The sequence below is a fragment of the Ictalurus furcatus genome, chromosome 2 (assembly GCF_023375685.1).
Source record: "Ictalurus furcatus strain D&B chromosome 2, Billie_1.0, whole genome shotgun sequence".
Classification (NCBI taxonomy): domain Eukaryota; kingdom Metazoa; phylum Chordata; class Actinopteri; order Siluriformes; family Ictaluridae; genus Ictalurus; species Ictalurus furcatus.
In genome coordinates, this window is record NC_071256.1 from 12,477,305 (window position 1) to 12,504,042 (window position 26,738).

The following is a 26,738-nucleotide window of genomic DNA, read 5'->3' on the forward strand; positions in this document are numbered from 1 at the left end:
ATCAGTCAGTAATGCAGTTTTAATTACAGAATGAAGCTGTAGTGCAGTGTTAATTACTAGTATTAATGGATTAGGCTTAACTGCAGCGTTACAGTAGGAAGCTGTGATGGAGCATTGGTAAGATTCTATTATGTCGTGTTAGTTACAATGTCTGGCTGTAGTGCAGTGTTAGTTTCAGTGTCTGGCTGTAGTGCAGTGTTAGTTACAGTGTCCGGTTGTAGTGCAGTGTTGGTTACAGTGTCTGGCTGTAATGCAGTGTTAGTTACAGTGTCCGGCTGTAGTGCAGTGTTAGTTACAGTGTTCGGCTGTAGTGCAGTGTTAGGTACAGTGTCCGGCTGTAGTGCAGTGTTAGTTACAGTGTCCGGCTGTAATGCAGTGTTAATTACAGTGTCCGGCTGTAGTGCAGTGTTAGTTACAGTGTTCGGCTGTAGTGCAGTGTTAGTTACAGTGTCTGGCTATAGTGCAGTGTTATTTTCAGTGTCCGGCTGGAGCGCAGTGTTAGTTACAGTGTCCGGGTGTAGTGCAGTGTTAGTTTCAGTGTCTGACTGTAGTGCACTGTTATTTACATGCATGAGGCTGTTGTGCAGTGTTAGTTAGCATATCAGGCTCTAGTACAGTGTTAGTTACAGTGTTCAGGTCTAGTGCAGTGTTAGTTACAGTGTCAGGCTCTAGTGCAGTGTTATTTTCAGTGTCCGGCTGGAGCGCAGTGTTAATTTCAGTGTCTGGCTGTAGTGCAGTAGTAGTTACAGTGTCCGGCTGTAGTGCAGTGTTAGTTACATGTATGAGGCTGTTATGCAGTGTTAATTAGCATATCAGGCTCTAGTACATTGTTAGCTATAGTGCCAGGCTGTAGTGCAGTGTTAGTTTCAGTGTCCAGCTGTACTGCAGCGTTATTTACATTGTCCAGCTGTAGTGCAGCGTTATTTACAGTGTCCGGCTGTAGTGCAGTTAGTTTCAGTGTCCAGCTGTAGTGCAGTGTTACAGTGTCCGGCTGTAGTGCAGTGTTAGTTTCAGTGTCCGGCTGTAGTGCAGTGTTAGGTACAGTGTATGGCTGTAGTGCAGTGTTAGTTACAGTGTCCAGCTGTAGCACAGTGTCAGTTTCAGTGTCCGGCTGTAGTGAACTTTTAGTTACATGCGTGAGGCTGGTATGCAGGATTATTTACATGTATGATGCTGTCATGCAGTGTTAGCATATCAGGCTCTAGTACAGTGTTAGTTACAGTGTCCGGCTGTAGTGCAGTGTTAGGTACAGTGTCCGGCTGTAGTGCAGTGTTGGTTTCAGTGTCCGACTGTAGTGCAGTGTTAGGTACAGTGTACGGCTGTAGTGCAGTGTTAGTTACAGTGTCCAGCTGTAGCGCAGTGTCAGTTTCAGTGTCCGGCTGTAGTGAAATGTTAGTTACATGTGTGAGGCTGGCATGCAGGGTTATTTACATGTATGAGGCTGTTATGCAGTGTTAGTTAGCATATCAGGCTCTAGTGCAGTGTTAGTTACAGTGTCCGGCTGTAGTGCAGTGTTAGGTACAGTGTCCGGCTGTAGTGCAGTGTTGGTTTCAGTGTCCGACTGTAGTGCAGTGTTAGGTACAGTGTACGGCTGTAGTGCAGTGTTAGTTACAGTGTCCAGCTGTAGCGCAGTGTCAGTTTCAGTGTCCGGCTGTAGTGAAATGTTAGTTACATGTGTGAGGCTGGCATGCAGGGTTATTTACATGTATGAGGCTGTTATGCAGTGTAAGTTAGCATATCAGGCTCTAGTGCAGTGTTAGATACAGTGTCCGGCTGTAGTGCAGTCTTAATTTCAGTGTCTGGCTGTAGTGCAGTATTAGGTACAATGTCAGGCTATAGTGCAGTGTTAGGTACAGTGTCCGGCAGCAGTGCAGTGTTAGTTTCAGTGTCCAGCTGTAGTGCAGTGTTAGTTTCAGTGTCTGGCTGTAGTGCACTGTTAATTACATGTATGAGGTAGTCATTTAGTGTTAGTTAGACATATGGAGAGATGTAACGATATGAAAATTTCATATCATTATGATATTAGTTACATGTATGAAACTGTGATGTGTTAGTTAGATGTAGAGCTGCAACAACTAATTGATTAAATCAATAATAATCGATTATGAAAATCGTTGTCAACGAATCTCATTATTGATTAGTTGGTCTGCGTGCAGCACGGGGTGCGTTTACTCATTACGTTACTTCTGTTCTGAAAACACGCTTCGGAGAGTAAATACTAAAGTTGTGTTCCAAATGACATACTATACACTTACACTATGCACTCTGTACTCTACCGTCTAGTGTATGAATTTTAGAAAGGTAATATTGTCTCAAATAGAACACTAGCGTTTTTTGTTTTTTTTACTAACATGACGTCATATGCATGCTAGCATTAGCAGACACCCAGATTCATAGACGATGACGTTCTTCAGTTTACTGTTTATGTCAGCATTACCTTTTACTCCCAACATGACCTCAGTCACCATCAGACGGAGGCGAAATCATCAAGTGACTGAGGAAGAAACACTTCTAAGGCAGGGGGGCATTTTATATTAAACACTGCGGAGATCAAACAGTGATGCACAAAGTTATGTTTATATCCAAAATGCTCCACTATGTGTAAGGGGTTGGGGAAACTGGTGCAAGCTGCTTAAAAGATTTAGTTTAATTCCAGTTTATTGTCATTATATGCTGTATTTGCGTGCTTGCAGTGTAAATTCTGTCGTTTATTATAACGGAAGTAATGTGTTAGTAACGAGGCCGCATTGCTCCTCACGCGCAGTGTAGACACGCTGATACACAGTGGGAGCGCGAGTAAGATCTGTAATGTCCGATTAATACACTATGATCAAAAGTAAAACAGAAGTAAAATAATATGTCTAAAGACAGCGAGTAACAGAAATCACAAAGTGCAGTGAAAGTGAATTTTTATTAATTTAAGACTGGAGTTTAATTCTGTGCATCCTTAAACAATAATGCATAAATACTATATAATTAATTATCTTTTCTGTTTTGGACAAACAGTTTTGTAATGTTTATTATGAAGTTTATATTTGTAATACTCAGTTTGCGGATTTTATTTTAAACAAAAAAAAATGGTACTGAAAGTTTGCCCCACCCAATCCAATTTAGGGCTGCAACTGACGATTATTTTCATAATAATCCCAATTAATCGCTTAATCGGATGGGGGGGCAAACTTTCAGTACCATTTTTTCATTTATTTAAAATAAAATCCACAAACAGTGTTACAAATATAAACTTAAGACTAAAACTTTACACAACTGTTTGTCCAATTGTATAAGACTGAAAAGAACCCAATAGACCCACACACACACACCAGAATATATATTGCTAATTTAGGACTGTAGTTTAATTCCGTGCATCTATGAAAAGTAATACATAAATACACACACACACACACACATATATATGCATTTCTTTTTACGGATGCACAAAAAGCACAGAATTCTACAGTCCTAGCAATCCCTGGTTGATTGGTAGAACCTGTCATTCCCCAGGGATTGGTACAAATACCATTGGTACAAATACCAGGTTCAATTACATATTATTGTTGGTTTGACATTTAATTTGACTCTCTGAATTATCTTTTGTTTATTTTATCCATCAAGGCAACACTTGAACTTGTCTACCACTCATAGGTTTTTGCAAATTATCATTTCATTTGTAAATAAATTTAAAATAAATCGATCAATGAACGATCGTTAGCTCAGCTAAGGTGATATTTGTGAATGCACATGAATAACCAAATTGATTAATTTTAAAACATCTCATTTGGATACATTTAACAAAAAATATACAATATTATTTAAACATTTTAAACACTTTCCTACGGACCCCCTGCAATTACACCACTGACCACTAGGGGTCCGCGGAAACACTGCACTAGCCGGTAGTGCATATTGTAAGTGTATAGTAAGTCATGTGGGACACAACTTTAGCATTTACTTTCCGAAGCGTGTTTTTGGAACAGAAGTAACTATTGAGTAAACGTACCACGCACAGACCAAGTAATCGATAATGAGATTCGTCGACAACGATTTTGATAATCGATTATTGTCGATTTTATCGATTAGTGGTTGCAGCTCTAATCCGATTTATCAAAAAATAATCGGCCAACTAATCAATTATGAAAATAGTCGTTAGTTGCAGCCCTAGTTAGATGTCTGAGACTGTGATGTGTTAGTTACATGTATGAGACTGTGATGTGGTGTTAGTTACTTGTATGAGGCTGTGATGTATTTTTGGTTAGATGAATGAGGCTGTAGTGTTAGTTACATGTATGAGACTGTTATGCAGTATTAGTTACATGTATGAGACTGTGATGTGTTAGTTACATGTTTGAGACTGTGATGAAGTGTTAGTTACATGTATGAGGCTGTTATGTAGTGTTAGTTATATGTCTGAGACTGTTATGTAGTGTTAGTTACATGTCTGAGACTGTTATGTAGTGTTAAGTTACATGTCTGAGACTGTTATGTAGTGTTAGTTACATGTATGAGACTATTATGTAGTGTTAGTTACATGTATGAGACTATTATGTAGTGTTAGTTACATGTATGAGACTGTGATGTGTTAGTTACATGTATGAGACTGTTATGTAGTGTTAGTTACATGTATGAGACTGTGATGTGTTAGTTACATGTATGAGACTGTTATGTAGTGTTAGATACATGTATGAGACTGTGATGTGTTAGTTACATGTATGATATTGTGATGTGTTGGTTACATGTGAGACTGTGATGTGTTAGTTACATGTATGAGACTGTTATGTAGTGTTAGTTACATGTATGAGGCTGTGAAGTGTTAGTTATATGTATGAGGCTGTTATGTAGTGTTAGTTACATGTATGAGACTGTGATGTGTTAGTTACATGTATGAGGCTGTTATGTAGTGTAAGTTACATGTATGAGACTGTTATGTAGTGTTAGTTACATGTATGAGGCTGTGAAGTGTTAGTTATATGTATGAGGCTGTTATGTAGTGTAAGTTACATGTATGAGACTGTGATGTGTTAGTTACATGTATGAGGCTGTGAAGTGTTAGTTATATGTATGAGGCTGTTATGTAGTGTAAGTTACATGTATGAGACTTTTATGTGTTAGTTACATATATGAGACTGTGGTGTGTTAGTTACATATATGAGACTGTGGTGTGTTAGTTACATGTGAGACTGTGATCTGTTAGTTACATATATGAGGCTGTTATGTAGTGTTAGTTACATATATAAGACTGTGATGAAGTGTTAGTTACATGTATGAGACTGTTATGTAGTGGTAGTTACATGTATGAGGCTGTAATGTAGTGTTAGTTACATGTATGAGGCTGTTATGTAGTGTTAGTTACATGTATGAGACTGTGATGTGTTAGTTACATGTATGAGACTGTTACGTAGTGGTAGTTACATGTATGAGGCTGTTATGTAGTGTAAGTTACATGTATGAGGCTGTGATGTAGTGTTAGTTACATGTATGAGACTGTTATGTAGTGTTAGTTACATGTATGAGACTGTTATGTAGTGTAAGTTACATGTATGAGACTGTGATGTAGTGTTAGTTACATGTATGAGACTGTTATGTAGTGTTAGTTACATGTATGAGACTGTGATGTGTTAGTTACATGTATGAGACTGTGATGTGTTCGTTACATGTATGAGACTGTTATGTAGTGTTAGTTACATGTATGAGACTGTTATGTAGTGTTAGTTACATGTATGAGACTGTGATGTAGTGTTAGTTACATGTATGAGACTGTTATGTAGTGTTAGTTACATGTATGAGACTGTGATGTGTTAGTTACATGTATGAGACTGTGATGTGTTCGTTACATGTATGAGACTGTGACGTAGTGTTAGTTACATTTATGAGACTGTTATGTAGTGTTAGTCACATGGCTGAGGATGTGGTATATCAGTTTGAAGTATGAGGCACCGATGCTGTGTGTGAGGTAGTCTTGGTTAGATGAATGAGGCTGTACTGTTGGTTATATGTATGATCTGTGATGTATTAGATGTATGTGGTGGTCACAGTGTTAGTTATTGTATGAGGCTGTGATGTAGTCTTGGTTAGATGAATGAGGCTGTAGTGTTGGTTATATGTATGATCTGTGATGACTTCACATGGATGAGGATGTGATGTGTAAGTAAGATGTATGGGGTCCTGAAGCAGTGTCAGTGCTGATAGCAGGTAATAATGAGCTAATATTACACAGATAAGGCTGAAGCACGTGACGCAAGTGTGCTCAGGTAAACATGTGTTAATTATTCTCATGATGTTATGTTCAGCAGCCTTATATTTTCATGCACGTCTGCATTCATAACATGCCCCGTTTCCCATCGTGGTAATATCGTCAGACTGCAACGGCGAAACCGGAACCCGTGACATCTGCTCCCAAAATAATCGCGGGAGACCGAGTGCACGCGCTCTAATCGGCAATCGATGCAGCACGTCAATTACAGCACGAACACACATAGCTGTATGATTTATACAGAAATGGGACACCTACTTGCTTTGCCGGGTTTGGGCCTCTGCAGGAGTTTCTGTACCGTGATTAAATCCTCGGTCTTCACGGCCTGGAGCAGTTCCTGATCTTTGCCCATGGTTAAATTTGTGTTTTTACAGCCGGAGCATCCTCTGAGCGCGCGCGCGTGCGTGCGTGTGCCGTTTTCCCCGCGCGGATCCTCCCAGTGCTGGAAGGATGCTTCAGTTCGCGCGACGACGAACAAAATGTTCGTGCTGGCAGTGCACGGCGCTTTTTTTTTTTTTTGGGTTGGTTTTTTTTTTTTTTTTTTTTTTTGCGATTTTACGATTTCAAGCTTAAACTGCAAGAGCCTTAGTGTTAATCACTGTGCAATCGGCAGCCTACATCAGTACAATACCGAGAAAACGACGTGCATATTCCGTTTGCACGCAGCGAATGAATCACATCGCTGGCGTTTGACGACAAATTTAATACGATTTTTTTTTTAAGCAGCAGCATTGAGGAGTCACATTCCGAAATTTGTACAGAAATCCCAATGCCCGCGGTGTGTAGCAGAAGTGTGTGCTGCCATCGCTGCTCCTCTCCGTGCTGCGTGTGTGTGTGTGTTATGTCCCAGCTGTATTAAAGCTGGGCTATTCGAGAACGAATCGGTTCCTTTTGAACGACTCTTTCAAAAAGGAGTCGATTCTCGTGCGAGAATGAATCCAGTGTCTTGACATTGACATATTTGCGGCGGGGGGTTATGTGTGTGTGTTTTCAAATATTTTTGACCTGTTCAGTTCAGAGTGTGGAAAGCAGTCGTGTTCTATGGCATATGCTATGCTATCGTGTGCAATTTGTAAATTGTTCCGTGTTCATTGATAAATTGATAACAAAGTTAGCACGCAAATGGGGTCCTCTCTTAGATTGAAAGGGCACTGACAAGGAGGTGGGTGTATGAAACCGTCAAAATGGACACAAAGTTGGTTTTGCTCGCTGTTTATAGCTGTCAATATGAGTGTCAAATCAAATGAATCAACCCCCGCGTGGTGATTCACAACGACAAACCGAGTCAGTGACGTGAACAGTCGGTTAGCGTCGCGCGAATGGAAACTGCAGTAGTAAACAGCACTACTCACTCCAGAGGCCGGAAATTAAAGGGAAAAATGGGAGCCAGCGAACAAATTATGAATAATTATAGCTGTTATTCATTTTCAACGGAAAATACGCCGAGCCAGCACAGCACAGCGTGACTGAAAATATCCTGAAGCAATTAATAACCTTTCAAACACTCAATATCTAAAATAGTTATATTTAGTGTTTGAGTCATAATTGAAATGAGGTGGAAAATAAGTCTCTGTCCCAAACACAAGCATTCAAGCCTAGTGAGAGTTCAAAATGGTATATATGTCAGCCATTTTATGGATCTGTCCCAAACTCTTAAACACATTGAATTGGTTCTGACAAGACCTCTTGATAGTGGTTGTGTTCATATGCTTCTCTGTGTTCATACACTTAATGGGTGTGTATGTATTACCCATTAGGCACTGCATTTGACTGTATGTCAAGTGTTTTACACACACACACACACACACACACACACACAGAAAAAGCATTTAATGTAATATTTACATGTACACTACAGAATAAAGAGTTTGTTAATCATGTTCTCTGGATAGTTAACCCTTTACTGCATGGTGTTGCAGTAAATTAAACAACAATTACATTTTCTCCAATTTCTTTGGTAGGCAGTAATACAAAACTATTAATTTTAATGTAACTGGAAAAAATGGATCTTTTAGCCTTGGCATAATAATAAAAATAAAAGGCATGTCAATGAGCAGGATGTGCACTTCATTTTCATCAGTCGCATGACATGATGAAGGTGATTATGGGAGAGTTCTCAAAATTTGATCAATTTTTCAATAATATTCAGGCAAAATTACTTCAAGGAAAAGTTAACGTTTATTTTTTGTCATTTAACCAAGATTATATGTTTTGAGAATTGTGTTAAATGGTCAAACGTAATTGTTTCCATATGGCAACACCATGTGATAATGGAACTGTGGTATGTGCATTCATGAATTGAAACAGGCCTACGTAACAAAAAAAAAGCTCATCTCGGCTCCTCTAATAGTATGTTTACATTTTTTCACATTCAAAGTAAGAAAAACTGCCTCGCAACTGTCCGACGAGTAGCCCAAAGCTAACCACTGAGCTACCACTACTCAGTATGGAACCTTTAAAGGGACATGCTGACTGAGGTTTGCATAGGAGTGGCCCATAACCATAGATTTTGGGCAGGATAATATGAAATAACATAGGTTGCTACTGTATAGGCTATGTAGGCTGCTACTGTATCTAGTGCATTTTTAGAGTAACCCTCTAATAAGCATTTGAGAGTTAGCAAGACTGAAATTAACTAACTATGTGAACCAATTTTTTACAAGAGAACAGAAAGATGTAGTCAAAACAGCAAAAACACAAAACAATGCAATTAATTTATTAGATTAAAACTAAGCATCTAACACATAACACTCCTACCTTACTGTATAACTTGACTCATTTGTCAAGAAATTTAGCTCTCAGTCTTTCAGATGAGCAACTTTTTTTGATCACAGATTGAAATCAGACATTATAAATTCATAGGCAATTGGTGCAATTATGATGATTTCTGGGAGCTGAAATCAACCTAGCTACTTATGTAGCTTGTTAGATAACAGTGTAGATTTGCTAATCACATCCTTTCTAATCAGGGAAAGAACTGAAAACCATGGATTATAAAGATGAGAGTGGTCATTTTGAAAACTTACTCTCAAATAGGGTTTTTAAAAGTAATTAAACTGTTTTTGATACAGCAGGCGTGTTTCCTCTTGCCACTATTACAGAGAGCCTGTGAACACAGAAGACATAAAATCATTAAATATTCTGTCCGCTGTCCCTCCCCCATTCCTAAACAAAAAATTCTAATATAGTTCAAGTATTTAAAAACAAGCGAGCATGGTAGGCTATACAAAATGCAAGCTTGGCAACCCTCATTAACTGTCCTGTACACTACTCCTCCCTGAGCATGGGGCATTGTGATTCCTTTCCCAATGGGCTTGTTGCAATTTCTATTTTTGAGGTGCAATAATAATAATGATTGTGCTACATCTAGAATGGGGACCAAATCCATAGAACAGAGGCTTATCTTTCAAATGGCAACATTTTTAAACTGTTGGTCACACAAATTAGAGGTAATTTAGATGGAATTTAAAATGTATAGGGTTGTGAATGAGGCTCTGCACCTATTGCTAAGCCAACACTGGGTTTGCAGATTTAATTATTTGTACCAAGTGTATAAAAAGAGAAAGTAAGCTATGTTATCTGTAGAGATAGTCATACACTCACAGGTTATTAAGCAAGCTACAACACTGCAAAATCCTCTTGCATACACTGTTCAAACACTCACATTTGAGGAATTTAGGAGGCAAAGTGAATGTATCTTCCATTTCTTCCATCAAAACCAGTCTAAAACCAAAACTCAAAATCGCTTTCAAACTACAACATAACCATCACTTCAATGTGTACAAAGCACACTGCAGTAATTAAGAGAACTACTTGCTCACTTCATTAAAAAAAAACAAAAAAAAAAACAGAAGTAATATTCTTTATTCTTGACAGTATTTTTTTATTCTTTAAAGTCTTTATTGAATTTTAGCATTAAGTAAATGTGGTCACATTAAACAACACTGTAAAACCGGACAGTTCATTTAACGCAAAACATTTGAGGAAACTAATTACCTCAAATTTTTAATTTGATAAATCAATTTCTTTAAGCCAAATACACTTAAATATATATATATATATATATATATATATATATATATATATATATATATATATATATGTATATATATATATATATATATATATATATATATATATATATATATATATATATATATATAAATAACTCAAACATGTTATATTTAAGTGTATTTGGCTTAAATAAATTGATTTATCAACTCAAAAAAATTTAGGTAATTAGTTTCCTCAAATGTTTTGAGTTAACTGAACTTATCCGGTTTTACAGTGAATAAACAAAAAGAAAAAAATACACAAAAGTCAAAGAAGCACAAAGAGAAGGTTTCATACAAATATATATATTTTTTTTAAATCATGGAGAGGGCCACAATTCCCCTACATTCAGGTTTGGAATTTTGTTGTGGTACATAAAGTTGATACAGACAGAAACAGCATCATATCATACATTCTAATTAGTTTCTCAATACTCCTTTAGGGGAACCCATTAATAGAGTAGTAGATAGACTTGACTCTGTTTAGCTAATATAATATAATATAATATAATATAATATAATATAATATAATATAGAGCTCCCAGACCTTTTAGAATTCTTCCAATGGTAACACAAGTTAAATATTCAAGTGCTAATAATTAATTTAAAATTTTGGGCCATCCCTCCTCGTTTGGACATTTATCACTCATCCATTGCAGTAGGATATTGTTTCTTGCTGCAAAGCTAAGTACAGTTGCAATCAAAATTAATCAACCCCCATTTCAAATCAGGTTTATTGTCAAAATGTACAGACTTTCAGCTGTTTGCAATGAACAAATCAAACAAAAGCAATTGAAATAGTTCAACACAACAAATGCTTCAAGTGGTTTTCCCCAATTCAACTGAAAATGCAACTTATAATGACTTCTCCAGTTTCAAAATTATTCAACCCCTTCATGGCAAGCGTCTTTAGTACAAACAGTAGAGCACCCTTTTGCTGTTATGACCTGCTGCAAACAAGATGCATAGCCAGACACCAGCTTCTGGCAGCGTTCCTGAGGAATCTTAACCCATTCCTCATGAGCATTGGCCTCCAGTTCAGTAATATTCTTGGGTTTGTGTGCTGTAACCGCCTTCTTCAAATCCCACCAGAGATTTTCTATGGGGTTCAAGTCAGGTGACTGTGATGGCCCTGTAGTATCTTCCAGATATATCGCCTATGTAAAATCTGAGATATATCGCCTATGTAAAATCTGGGGCTGTATTGCTTTAGTGTGATAAAAATGCTGATATGGATTTAGCATGTTCCCAGATATCATCCCAATCATCCTTACTTATACTGTAGCTATTGATAATTCCTTCTCACATACTATTAATTCCAAGTGCTGTATTTGAAGCCAAATATTCTTTCAGACTTTTAGAAAATGTACTCATGTACAATATCACAGGTGTTTGAAATATTTTTTTTCCTTTACAGTTCAGAATAAAGTTAAAAAATAATAATAATAATTTCAGTACCCAACACTTGTTTCCCTTCTAATCTATTTTACCAAATCTGTTAAAGTTAGAAAACCTTTCACCTTATGACCATGACCTCACAGATGTAGCCTATAAAAATGTCAAGTTCATCCTCTGGACATTCTCGTCTACTCGACTGACCCATGTTGCTCAGACTGTCTTCCACTCTGTCACAGAACCATAGTTACATATACAACCTGACCTACTTCCTTTCATTCCAGACTACTGAGCTGGTGTCCTTTTGAACTAGTGAAGGCCATATATCAAAATCATCATCACAGTTCATAACATGGACAATAAGAGACAGCACCAAAATAGTGGAAATGTTATACTTCATTGAGACTGTGTTAATACTGCTTTATATCAAGGAAGCGAATCATTCTTTGTTCTTTATTGAGGATAAGAATCACTCAGCATTCTGATACTGCTCTCTACTGATCGTGAGAATTAATTATTATTGTGTTGATTCTGTACTCTTTTGAGGATAAGAATTGCCCAGTCTTAATATTTCATTCTACTGAGCCCCCCCCCCCCCCCCCATGAGGCTCTTGCAGATGATTTGCACACACTATGTGAACACCTAACCAAAAAGGAACAGTATGTGACGCAACTAATGTAAAAGCAGAGAAATTGCTTGTATTCCACCAAAAATAAATATATAAGGTATATTTAACTTAACATGGATGACTTATAATTAAACTATCCGGTGTCACCTAGAATAGAGTCCCTGTTGGGCCCAGTTCCTCTCAAGGTTTCTTCCTCATATCATCTCAGGAACTTTTTCCTTGCCACCACTGGTTTGCTCATTATGGATCTAAATCTACATCCAGATAAAACTGCTTTGTGGTCCATTAAAAGTATGTAAAAAAAAATGTAATTTAATTGAAATTATGGTCACAACCAATCATGTTTGTTCATGATTCACGTAACAGCCGATATGAGCACTGGATAGAACCTCAGTTGTATTGACATTTAGGGTTCTTAGATCCAGAACAGTATCTGGTGACCAGGACATCCACATAAGATAGTCTGGTTTAGCCTGAAATGGCGACATGGAGCCATCTTGTGGGTTCATCACCTGCAAGATGAATGGTGAGGATCAGGTGCAATGCCATTCAGGTGGCACCCATAGGGGGAAAAATCTTAAAAGAGATCTCCTTATTATCTCTATACTTTCTCCTAGACAACAATGAATTCAAATGAAAATAAAAGGAAGATTTCGACTTAAGTAACTAGTTTATGGATACAGCTTTTTCTTCTGAGACAAAACACCCCAGTAATCACCCATATGTCTCCTCTTGAGTTTCAGTAGAGATATCATCAAAGTCTCCCGCTGTTCTCAGATCTGCCAAGTTAAAGATTAATTCAAATTCATTCAAATGTATTTGTTTACTACAAGCATACTAAGAGATATACTGTTTATTTGTGACATATAATCATGTCTAAGCACATTTGAAGATAAGCACACTAGTGTATTTTTGATATGCTAGTATAAGTACTTGAAGAAATGTACACAATTTTTATATATTGTAATTATACTTGAAGAGATGTACAAATTTCTGCTAAGTATTTGATTTGAGAGAAAACTTTAAGTAAAGACATTTTCCTCTAGGAACGCATGAGATGGACAGTCTTAGATGGACTACACCTGCTGGAGAGTCTGTATCTCACAGTTGGCTTGGGAAAGTCTGAGGATCCCCCAGGAAGAGTTTGAATCCATGGCAAGGGATAGAGAAGACTGGACTGACCTTCTCAGCCTGTTGCCACTGCGACCCCCATCAGGAAAAGTGGAAGGAAAATGAATTAATGAAAAAGAAATAGGGCAAATTGTGCCTTCTTCTTTTCAACAAAAATTTGTTTGAAATTAACTTTTATTGATTGTACTAGCTACTTGTGCAATCAGTTTAGCCAGAAGGACTCATGCTGGTCGATAATGAATTATGCAACGATGTTTTGATGAATCATGCTCTGGAAGCATGGTCATATTCTTATCTGACATGAATTGTTTTTATTGATCTGGCACTGATCTTGCATTGCTACACCAGTGTGGCCCAAGCTGTATACCGCTTAACTCCGTCCACTTGTTTGTTTCTGAAACCCTACATAGATTTGTTTTTTGCGGGGTTTTTCTGCAAACAACGCTGCCTTTTGAGAGAGTCAATAAAGTAAACAAATCGGTATTGGATACTGACATGCACCGAGGTCAGTGAGTCCTGTTTGGGTCATTCAGTCTGAGCTGGAGTTTTAGTATTCTGTGATTCTCTACATGCAACAATAGTCTTGCTTGCATGGTTAGGTTGTACATTAGGGCAAGTGTCATAGGCTTTGAGAACCATCATATCAGCTGTTTTTATATTCAGCTACATGCTGTGTAGGTTTACATGCAGGGCTTCATCAGCCTGTGCCACTATTGAGACCATAGGTGTACTGAAGGTTTTAACATCAATGCACCTGGCATTGCAGCCAGTATTCACGTTCTTTCTGAGGTCGCAGTTACAATGGGCTTTAAGTGGGCATAATAGCTCTATAATGCAGTTGATTTATTGTGGGATAGCCCAGTCACTTACTTGGAAACTAAACACAACATGGAAATGTATACACAAGCATTAACTAAACACAGACCATTAGAATAACATGTAAGCAAGATGAAAAGCAATGAACATAAAGGAGGAGAAGAAGGAAATGAAATCAAAACAAAAACAGAAGCACATGGAATCAGGGAAGAAGAGCTTTGAAGACATGTCTTGTTGGATATATACATCATATATTGGATTACACTGCTAAGGCTACTTTTCTTTTCATCCAAGTCGGCCGAATTTGCAAGGAAGAAGAAAAGAATTAGCCAGAAACTGCCAGAAATACAACAATCACTGCAAGACTCCTCCAAACAGTAAAGTCAGCACATGGAAGCCACTACTCACAAAATCACATGACTCTCGGGCCACAAGAAACAATATTTTATATGGTCTGTTAAAACCAAGACTAATAATTTTAGACCGAATGCCAAGTGGTACATCTGGTACAGGCCCTGGTCGAGCATGGTGGTGGTAGCATTGTGCTGTGGGGATGTTTTTCAGCAGCAGGGTGGCTTGTTAAGATCAATGTAAAGACAAAAGGTTCAAAGTACACAGATGACCATTCCATGAGGAAAACATGCTCAAACGCTGTAAGGACCTCAGATTGGGGAAAAGTTTTACCTTCCAACTTAATAACGGCCAGAAACACAATGCCAGGACAATGCAGGTGTGGCTTTGGGAGCAGTCTCCAGGTGTCCTTCAGTGGAACTGAGTTCACTAATAAAAGGTGTTTGATAAAACAAACTACATAAAGTCTGTATGACTATTCCCACTCTGTACACACACAAGTGATGTACAGCTGACTGTAACTCTTGAAGGTGATACAATAAATAACTCATGTGATTATGCATGAGAAGTGATTTTAGTAGCTGTTTCAACAAACCTGCTGTTGAACCTGAACTTTAGAAGTCCATGGAATGAATGTCTTGTTTTGACAAGATTCTACTGATACAAGAATTCAGAACTACAATTGTTGCTCTGTAAGATGCTACCCCTCTGTCCTTGATCTGACTCCTTGGCGAGAGAGAAAGAGAGAGAGAGAATAATATTGTGTTGTGACGCCCCCTTGTGGTAAATGATAGGTGTTGCAGTTTTCATGCAAACAGCTAGAGAGCGACCTCGAGTGTTCAGAATAAAATAGAAAATGCAGACTGGTGTCCCAAACCCAGAATTTTATTCACATTTATTTTGACACTTTTGTTTTTGTTATTTAATATACTTCCAGTGCATATATCCACTTCAAATCTACACATATAATGTCTTTTGACTTTTGACTGTAATTTAAAAAAAAAGAACAAAATGCATGTATGCATTCGTAAGCAATAAACAAAGATATATGTATATGTAAAGGTTACATAAAAATAAATCAAGTTCTAGATATACATGCTGAAAAAAAATGTTTTCATGCAAATTGCACCTGGTGTCACTATAAAAGACGTTGCCATTCGTTGGAAAGATTTCACACAACAAGCTGCAATCATGGTGAAGGTGAAGGAACTTCCTAAAATTTACAGGGACAACATTATTAAACAATATTTGAGTGCGTAAAGCTTACCCTGGACGGGAGATGAAAGCTAATGAGAAGGAATGTAGGAGAGAAGAGAGCAGTCACTCGAAAAAAGAGTTGCAGGATGACCTGAAAGCAGCAGGAACAGCAGTTACACAGAGAACAATAAAGAATGAAGTCCACCAAAATCATTTTTGTGTGTATGATCCCAAGAACACCATATCCACAATGAAGTACAGAGGTGGGAGCATGCTTCTGATTTGGGACTGCTTCTTTGCAAACGGTACTGAGGCATTACGCGTCATTGAAGGAAACATGATTAGATGGAAGACAATGACTCCAACATACATCCAAACTAACTGAAGAAGGCCTTGCATGGTCTAGCCCAGTGGTTTTCAAAGTGGGGTCCGCCAGGGGGCGCCCGGGGGGCCTCAACAATTTGGTGTGAAAAATAAATAAATGTATGTTTTCTCTTTCTCACTCTCAGACACACACACACACACACACACACACACACACAATCAATTCCTAATGTAATGTAATGTAAATATGTAAGATGTAATTATTCATTAAAAAAAGGGGGATATATTCAGAAGTCTGTATTTTTAATGTGTTTTAAAGACATCTTGCAAAAGGGGGGCCTCGGTCAAATTTTTATGCCATTTGGGGGGCCTTGCCCTGGAAAAGTTTGGGAACCACTGGTCTAGCCAATTTCCAGACTTCATTTATGGAGGACTTTGAAATTGTGAGTCTATCAGAGGGACCCTTATAAACTTGAAGAATTGAAGCTGACATGCCTGTGTCTATGAGGGAAGGTTTTATAAGAGACGATCAGTTATCAGGATAAATGGAAATAAATCTTAACGAAGCACAGACAAAACAGGGCACAACAACAATGCAAGGATATTTTGCATTGCTTACCATATTTGTCAATGCATTTTCAGTGCAATGCTGATGTGGGCTAGATGTAACCCACTGGTAAGCCTCAAAAACAGGAAGACCAGATTAGAGTTTGCCAAAACCATACAGTTCTGGAACAACATCCTATGGACAGATGAGACGCCAGATACCCAGCATCCGGTGATGTCTATGGGTTTTAGACTTCAGTCAGTCAACAATAACTGTCCAAATATTTATAGACCTGACTGTATGTTTTGAATTTTTAATAATCTTTTAGATCACTTATTCTGAGCGTATTATGAGCTTATTCCTTTTCAAATAATTTAGCTGTCATAAAACGTTAATATTTTAATCATCCTAGTCATACCAAAAGGACAAACCTGCCATGTTTTTGTCATTATAAATTTTACACTGTTGAAACCAAAGTGATGATCGTATACATTAAATTTTACGTAGGTCCATTTATAACATCAGTACAAGACTGTAAACAAAAACCCCTGTGTCTAACCTTACATACAATGCTTCTTCAAATATTTCTCATTCTTGTGGCAAGAGCTTGGATTAACAGAGACCTATATTTTACTTTCCTACATACTGTAGTTGTCAAATTAGAGGATTAAGTCACTGCATAATTACTAACAAGTATGGGAACCAGGGAGGGAAAGACAAATTTACTTATCTCAAAGTATAAATGTTTCATTTGAAGTGCTTATTTTATAACAAAGACTCACAAATTTACGCTCCAGACAGATGGACTCTACTAACTGGTGATGGAAAGACTGCTATAAGGTAAGTGCACTTTTTATCCTTGTCTGTTTACCCTCTATACTCCATCTCCTGGTCAGGTCATATCCTCACATGGGTTTTCATACAACTGCTACGCGGATCACTCTCAACCTTTCCTCCTTCAGACACTGAAGTTTCTGCACAGATCTCGGCATGTTTAACAGACATCTCATCAGATGACACTTCATCGCAGCAAAACTGAGCTGCTGTTCATGCCGGGAGATGCATCCCCAAACATCAGGAACTTCTGATCTCCCTGGATAACTCAGATCTCACCATCTGTCTGCACGCAACCTTGGGGTAACCATGGACAATCAACTGTTCTTCTCACCTCACAATGCTACACCAACAGGCTCATGCCAGTTTCTCTTTTGCAACATCAGGAGAATTTGTCCATTTCTATCCACAGAGGCCACTCAGGTGCTTGTTCAGACCCTCGCTATTTCAAGACTGGACTACTGCAACTAGCTCTGGATAGGTCTACCTCTGCATACCATTCGACCATCGCGAATGAGCCAAAATGCAGCTGCACGACTTGATTTCAACTACAGATGCACCGATACTAAATTTCTCAGCCGATACCGATAGCCGATTATTCAGAGTGATATTGGTCGATACCGATACCGATACCGATAGTTTGGTGTTTCTAGCTTTTATACCTTCTTTTAAATTAATAATAATTAATTCCACAGTTATGAAGGAAATGCAAATAAAAACTTCTCTCCATATCAACAAGTTGTTTCACAGTAACTGGTCTCATAAACAAAAAACACATTACTCTAATTAACATTAACACATGAACTAAATTCTGAAGATTAAAGAAAGATTTCTTAACTTATTGAATGTTATTAATTCATATTAACATTGACTGAATTCTAAAAAAACCTCCTGTTAGTCTCACATTCACTCACCAAAAACAAAAGCATTTCTACTTCATCAGTGACATCAAACTGGTTATTTATAATATAAACTTTTTTTTTTTTGATGATATTAACTCATATTAAGATTAACTGGATATGAAATATACTGGTCTACAAATATATTTTTCTGTGCAATATATACCTTTTTTTGTCAACTCATCTTCATTTAAATCTTTAAACCGTGTACTTTAATTCAGCTCGAGCAGCACGGCAAAAAATTTAATTTAGACTCAATGCCAAAACTCCTGTTTCACTGCTGCAGCGTTTGGTGTAAAATTTTAGCAGTGCGGAGTTTACAGAGTGCAATTTTGTCATCATTTTCACCCAATTCAAAGTAATTCCACACAAGAGACATGTTCTTTACACACAGCATGAATTTGATGTGTTTTACCGCCCTCTTTTGATTGACAGGATATAATCAGCCCTGATCATCGGATGTTTCAGGGTGAAAATTGCCTTTATCGGCTGATACCGATTATTGGCTGATACATCGGTGCATCTCTAATTTCAACCTTCCCAAGTTCTCCGACACTGCTCCATTGCTACACTCCACTTAGATTTAAAACACTGATACATGCTTAAAAAATGGACCAGCACTCACCTACCTCAAAGCACTTATCACGCCCTGCTCTGCACCATGCATTCTCCGATCCTCTAACACTGCAAGACTGGACCCACCATCTCTCAGGATACAAGTAAGGCATGCATAGACTCTTCTCTGTTCTGGTGCCTATGTGGTGGAATAAAATGCCCCCTAGATCTCCAAGCTGATTCACTGTTGTCTTTAAAAGACAAATCAAAAGACTTATCTCTTCATGAAGTAGGCCTACTTAAATTAGCACTTAATTAGCATTTTCTATGCAAAACAATCCATATCTTGTGTTGTTGTTTCTTTCATACTATACTAAGGTATTACAGACTCTATTCTTCTAGGAAGGCTTTCTAAAGCATTTTGACGTGTGTCTGTGGGAATTTGTGCCCATTCAGTCAAAAGAGCATTAGTGAGGTCAGGCAGTGAAGTTGGACGAGGAGGCCTGGCTCACAGTCGATGTTCAATTTGTCCCAAAGGTCTTCACTGGGGTTGAGGTCAGGGCTCTGTGCAGACCACTCTTTATGGACCTCACTTTGTGCATGCTGGAACAGGAATTGTTGTGACAAACTTGGAAGCATACAATTATGAAAAAGGTATTTACATTACATTACCTTTGACTGGAACTAAGCGGCCTAGCCCAAACCCTAAAAAAGATCACAAGACCATTATCCCTCCTCCACCAAACCTTACTCTACGCATTATGTATTCCAGTAGGTAGTGTGAAGTGTGATTCACCACTCTAGAGAATGTGTTTCCACTGCTCTAGAGTCAAGTGACGGTGTGCTTTACATCAGCCAACACTTGGCATTGCTCTTAGTGATCTTAGGATCTTAGGATTGTGTGCAGCTGCCTGGCCATGGAAACCCATTCCATGAAGCTCCCGACGCACAGTTCTCGGGGTGATGTTGCTTCCAGAAGTGCTGCATGCTTCAGACCTCTGCAGGTACACGCTGTGAGTTGTTGCTCCTAGACACTTCTATTTCAGTATAATAGCACTAACAGTTGACCAGGGCATATCTAGCAGTGCAAATTTCACAAAACTGACTTGTAGCCAAGCTGGCATGAGATTGCATGGATATATGCTTGATTTTATGCTCCTGTTAGCAATGGGTGTGACCAAAGCACTTGAAGTCAGTAATTAGGAGGGGTGACCACATACTTTTGGAATTACAGTAGCCTATGGATTACAATAATTAGACTATTTACAGTGTACTCATTCAGAAAAAGAATACACTAGTAAGCCACGAGAAAACAGGAAAACATAGGACTGCCTAGCTAATGTAATTTAATATCTGAACAGTATGATTTGATTACCTAAATTTAATTCCTTAAATGGCAAGTATTTGTATTTGGTTTTTAAAAAAATATTTGTGTATAAATATACACAAATTTGATATACTACTATATTGACATACTTTACACTATTTTTTGTAGCATTGCTATTTTCTCCTGGTACTGCTATCAGTATTATATGTATGACATTTTGGAGGAAATATATAAAATAAAATAAATAAATAAATAAATAAAATTAAAAAAAAAAACACATAGGGTTAGACCCTACTGCCATTTTCCGCCAAAATATGACTGAATTAACTAGAAAACGAAGGCATTTAATGCGTTATTCGACAGAGTTGCTATTCATTTCATTGGTTTGTTTATTTTAACGAAATTATCTCTTTTTAACATCCACACTCAGTTCTCAAGTGATTCGAGTAGCAACGACCGCGAGAATGAATCTTCCGGACGCATGCGCGAAGCTGTGCGCATGCGCAGTACAGATCTGGTCGCGCGCAGTCACAGTTACGTTGAGGTGGGACGAAAGAACAGTTACGTCTTATATGATTGGTCAGGAATATAAAAAAAGAGGCGGGGTTTAAGGGAAGGAGTTCGGGCTCGCGATTGGCTGCTCGTCGTTGCATTAAAGCGAAAACATCTTGTGCTCGGAGTTGCTGTTGGGGCTGTGTAGTGAACGTCAATGGAGTGCTAAAGTTAAACTTCCCGAAGGTAACGTCACGATCACATTTAATCTACGGTTCTCTGTGGATAGTAGGTGATATATTTCCGTGTTAACGTTTTGCAAGACGAAAGATCCTAATGTAAGGGATGGATCATGAGTGGATGACGCTGGGTGAAAGTGATCAAGTGAGGTTTAATGTTTGTTTTCTTTCAGAAATCCATGTTAAAGCACGAGCGCCGTTTATCAGGATTTATACACAACATAATGTGTTAAAGTGAAGATTATTATATTAAAGAGAAGATTAGAGAGCATGCTTCTCTCTTCTCTGTGTGTGTGTGTGTGTGTGTTTTGTTTTTTTGGGGAGGGGGGTAATTTTTTTTGGTTTGTTTAAAGCGAGTATGAACATGTTCAGGGTTGGGCAAAGCAGCTCAGCACTGTCAATGAGAGCAGGCTGCTATTAGAAAACAGAGATATCACAATCAGTCTTTGCTTTTCCAGTAGATGACAGGGATATTTTTTGTATTGGAAATTTTTTCCCCCCAAAAATCTGCATTTCTTTATGCAAATGAGGCTCCATCTACTTTTACACGCTTTATAAAAACCCAGATCTAGTATGTAGCTGAGGTTAGAATTAAAATGTAGATTTATTTTTATGCTAAACACACTCTCATGAAAGAGACTTGCAGAGCAGTTTTTATGGGTAATTCTGGAGAAGTGTTTCTGGGATATATGACATGATGTGATTGGGATGTGGGCGGAGCTTAAAACCCTCAAAGTTGCTACATGTTAGGTAATGGAGTGGCCGTTAAACATTTTTGATATTTTGTATGGTGCTTTAGTGGTCAGCATGTTTGCCTCGCACTTATAGGGTTGCAGGTTCAATTCCCATCTCCGGAGTCTGCATGTCCTCCCCGTGCTTCCGGGTGTTTCCTCCAGGTTCTCCGGTTTCCTCCCTCCGTCCAAAGACATGCGTTGTAGGCTGATTGGCATTTACAAATTGTTCTTGTGTGTGTGTGTGTGTGTGTGTGTGTGTGTGTGTGTGTGATTGTGCCTTGCGATGGATTGGCACCGCGTCCAGTCCCCAGGGATATGCTCCAGGCTCGCCCCACAGCCATGTGTAGGATAAGCGGTACAGAAAATGGATGGATGGATATTTTGATTGCTACACTTTACGACATGTTGTAGATTAAATTGATCAAATAAACAAAGAAATAAATAAATGAATGAAAATTATGGACATGACCAAAATGGTCATCTTGCCGTAATATAAAAAATTTAATACAAATACATAAGTAGGTAAATCTGTGCAAAATATAAATCTGCCTGTTTGTTTTCTTAACAAAGAAACAACCGAGTTGGTATAGGAATATTATAGGAATAGTAGTTTTGATAACATGGCCATGATCATGGTTAATAACTGAGTTTTTATTGTTCTTCTTCTGCTTCTTATTATTATTATTATTATGCTGTGCTGTAAGCCATGTGAATGTTAGTTGGCATGGTTATATTAATTGATGCTGTCATCTTCATGATGATTTGGGTCACGGACACAAAGACGTCTCTGTCATGATGAGCTGGAAAGTACCGTAATGAAATATCGTGATCACAATAAATAACATCACGCTATTGTACTTCTCTGAGGTGTTGTAAGTAACTCTGCAATACTCAGAATCCGTTGATATTCAGAGTAAACAGCAGCCGATTGGATGATTTTTCAACTTTTCCTCATCAAATATTTGACCTTTTTTAGAGCTTTTTAAATGTGTGATTATTGTTTTGTTAGGACTTCATGCCTTCAGGCATGACGATGCAATATTTTTTTGCTATAAAGCTCATCCCTGATTGAGTGTAGAATGAGATATTTGTTGTCTAAAGTCAGGACTTTGACTTAACTCGCAGGTCTGACAGGGTTTCCTAGTTTGGTAGCCATTCAGCATTTTAAGCAGCCAAAACATGGCATCCAAACACTAACTGCATATGTCTTAAATGTATAAAATGCAAATTCGTAACCTGTTAACGTTGGGAAAACCATGCAACAGTTTGTTATTGCAAAGATATCGGGCGTGTATGAGTGTGTACTTTTTTTTTCTTTTCTTTTTTTTCCCCCCGTCTAGCTACACTGGATGTTCAATAAGCAAAGGTGTGCAAAATTCATGAAACAGATGACAGCCTGCAGACACAAAACTGCTGGTGAAGAGTCCACCTTTGTTCTGACTGAAGAACATTTCAGAGGTGCATAGGGCTCTTATTGGAAGAAGCCCCACACACACATGCGCCTTCATTTTTCACGAATTTTCCCAACTCATTCGCTCAAAAAGCACCTCGTTTGTAAAAACACGTGGAAAAACTCCTAACCGTGGACAAATGGTACTTTCCTAAACGTTCCTATTTTTAAAACACACATACACAATCAGTATCTTGTCTCTACCTAGAGAACATCCTTATATGGTGGGGCACAAAATGGCAGGTTAAGAAATTAGTCATGGCAGTTTTCTGTTAAAATGGCAAGTGGAGTGCAAAACTGAAACTGAGGTTCTGGTGGCTAAGGTGCAGGCCAGAAGCGAAATAGATTATTTGGTACATTTAAGTACCAATCGACCTAAAATACTAATCAAAAATGCGCTGTGTAATGCGCCATTGACGCAACAGTAGGTCCTCTAACAAAACAAATACTGCCATGGCACATAGAGTGAAGTGCCATGGCTTTACTTGTCTTTATATCTATATGTTACAAATAGGTAGTACACAATGTGTCCTAGGCGTTTTACTACACCTTTATGTATTAATACCACAGCGCTGTTGAATTCTCGATGCTGATTGGTCAGAAGGTGTTGAATCATTTTCTATAACAGCAGCTCTCATAAGTTTATATTAATATGTTCGTTCTAACGCCGTACTATTTCTGCACTAAGAGATAATTCACAGGTACTTATAAGATAAGACATGCCACAAACGTGTTGTCGGTTAACAAAGAATTGCATATAATTGTTGATGTGGTAAAGTTTTGTGGACGTAAAGGAGACGTTTATTCAGCATTTCTGGAAGGAGATTTCAGCGTCAGTGCTTTTGTATTAATCAGTCAGAGGTAAGTCTTCAGGATGGAGGATGTTACGGTTTTCCGGTTTCTCTGTAACAAGAGAAGCTGCGATTTTTTTTCTTCTTCTCTCTTAAGTTCAAAGGAGAGGGAAAAAAAAAAAGAGAGAGAGAGAGAGGCTAGCAAGGGAGCGACTGTTTATAGCTGTTCTAATTTAGTGCACTACAGAGTGCCCTTGGTTCTCCAGTGTCAGGAGCAGGGAGAGTAACGGGATTTTAGTACACAGTCAGCTGGTCTAGGATGCTCCAGTAATTACAGTGAACCCGTAACATTTTAGGATCGAGTCTGTATTCTGGAACCATGCTAAATGAACACATTCGGTTGATAATGTAATGATAATGACATTCGGTTTGTAATGTAGAGTACGCACATGTAAATGTATAAGCATGAACATAAAGTGCAGTTTGGGTCACTTCCTTTAGTCATAAGAGCAGCTGATTGCATCATCGTCCGCTTAGCAGGGATGGAGAAACGATCTGAGCTTTAGTTTTGCTATGACTAAACACACACACACACACACACACACACACACACACACACACACACACACACACACACACACACACACACACACACACACACACACACACACACACACAAACTATACTGTCCATGACCTTTTGATAGATGTTTCAGAGCTTGATGGCACGCACAGATCTTAGTCTCTTCTTCATAAAGACATTAAATGTCTTTTAATTTGGTCATTTGTGCTCTGTGATATTGCCTTGATTTATTCTAAAAAGAGAAGAAGAAGACTACTAGGAGTGGGTGATCTAGACAATTTTATAGCATGATATTTTCTGAATTCTGAAGACGTCTCAAAGGTACATGTCGCGGTATGCTTTGCTTTTGACTCAAATTAAATTCAGACCCATTACAAGAGGCTTACAAAGTAAAACAAAACTAAAATTGCATTAAGAATTGAGAAATTTTGAATCGCAAAACTCTATTAAACACAAACATTTACACACACACACACAAACACACACACACACACACACACACACACACACAAAAAAGCTTTTTTAAAATGTTTATATCGTGAACAATCAGAGGTGCTGTGTCAGAACCGGTCTGTCAGACCTGGAGGGCAATTCAATAGAATTCACACCACTCCTGTGTATTTTTTTTTGTCAAGATAAACAGTAGTACATCTGTTGTGAATGCTTGAGTGTGTACGTTTTAAAGAATAATAAAATAATAAAAAAAAATGGCATGAAACAATCTTTGTAACACAAAAAAAGAAACTGATAATAATTATATATATATATATATATATATATATATATTATAAAGAGTATATGAATAATAAAATAAGTAACAATGAAGGAATGAATGAATAGATGAATGGAATTGTTTTGTAGGAGCCGGTCTATGTAGCCAGCCACTGCTGACCAAGTCAGTACTCTGTCTCTATGGTTCTTTTGTTCCTCCTTTTCTACTGGTATGAGAGCTTGAAAACTCCCGCTTTCCTATTTATTTTTGGTGAACTAATGAGCATGTGTATTCTAACCAGTCCATTGTCCAAATTGTGAGATGACACGTCAAGTAGACAGTATGTAAGGAATAAACTATGACAGAGCAGGCTGTTGTAGGAAAATAAGTGTCGTTGTGGGTTGGTGTGATGCTGAAGTGTTAAATTGTGGGAGAAGTTAGTTCCTGTTATGACTTAAGTAATAGCAGCTATGAATAGTCATACCCTCACCAGCCACTCTTTATTTATTTATTTATTTATTTATTTATTTATTTATTTATTTTTTTTTTTTAGGGGCCAAGCATTGAAAGTGCATAGGCCATTGTATTAATTCTTCTTCTTCTTCTTCTCCTTCTTCTCCCCCTCCTTCTTCTCCTTCTCCTCCTCCTCCTTCTTCTTCTCCTCCTCCCCTCCCCAACCTCATCCTTCTCCTCCTTCTTCTTCTACTCCTCCTCCTTCTTCTTCTTCTTCTTCTCTTCCTCCTCCTTCTTCTTCTTCTTCTTCTCTTCCTCCTCCTTCTCCTTCTTCTCCTTCTTCTTCTTCCCATCCTTCTCCTTCTCCTCCTTCTTCTCCTCCTCCTTCTTCTTCTTCTCATCCTTCTCCTTCTCCTCCTCCTTCTCCTTCTTCTTCTCCTCCTCCACCTTCTTCTTCTTCTTCTCCTTATCATTCTCCTCCTCCTCCTCGAGTCTATGGCAGCCTTATGAACCGTAAGTAGGAAAATGATTAAATTTGGCACACTTGTAGATATGACCATGAATAGTATCTGGACCAACTATGGGGTCTCTAGGACCAACTCTATAGCGCCACCACTATTTCAAAAATTCACTTTTCAAATGGTTATAATTATTGAACACTTTGTCCCAGAGAAATGAAACTTAGTCTATCAGATTACTTTCCTCATGGTGATCACAATCCATATATTACATTGACTCCACTCATTACAGTAGTCACCATTTTGAAATGTACAGTATTCAGTTTTTCCGCTACTTCTCGTTCAAATTCTGTCCAATTCTTACCAAGACTAGCTCAGATAATCAGTGGACAGAGCTGCACAAAAATCACTGAAGAGAATTTTGATATTCATATTTGTTTAAAAGTTATGATCCAGTATCTGTTAACATTCTATCTAACGCTTTTGTGTGCTCATTCTCACCTTGGAAGCTCTCCTCAGCATC

The 26,738-nt window shown here is 38.1% G+C and overlaps 2 protein-coding genes across 7 annotated transcripts in view; one reads left to right on the plus strand and one right to left on the minus strand.

The window, feature by feature from the left end:
* Positions 1-7,110, minus strand: part of caskin1 (CASK interacting protein 1) — a 152,822-nt gene extending 145,712 nt beyond the window's left edge. For 5 of the 6 annotated variants that reach the window (XM_053648419.1, XM_053648402.1, XM_053648393.1 and 2 more), the window contains exon 1: positions 6,506-7,109. In XM_053648419.1, the coding sequence (XP_053504394.1) occupies positions 6,506-6,599 (94 nt within the window). In that variant the 5' untranslated portion in view covers positions 6,600-7,109. Of the gene's footprint in view, positions 1-6,505 lie in introns of all 6 variants that reach the window. The other variant, XM_053648411.1, reaches the window with a different exon arrangement.
* Positions 7,111-20,938: 13,828 nt separating this feature from the next.
* The window catches only part of crlf3 (cytokine receptor-like factor 3), a 29,324-nt gene continuing 23,524 nt past the window's right edge, over positions 20,939-26,738 (plus strand). The window contains exon 1 of the mRNA XM_053648470.1: positions 20,939-21,042. The gene's annotated coding sequence lies outside the window, so the exon portion shown is untranslated. The remainder of the gene's footprint in view (positions 21,043-26,738) is intronic.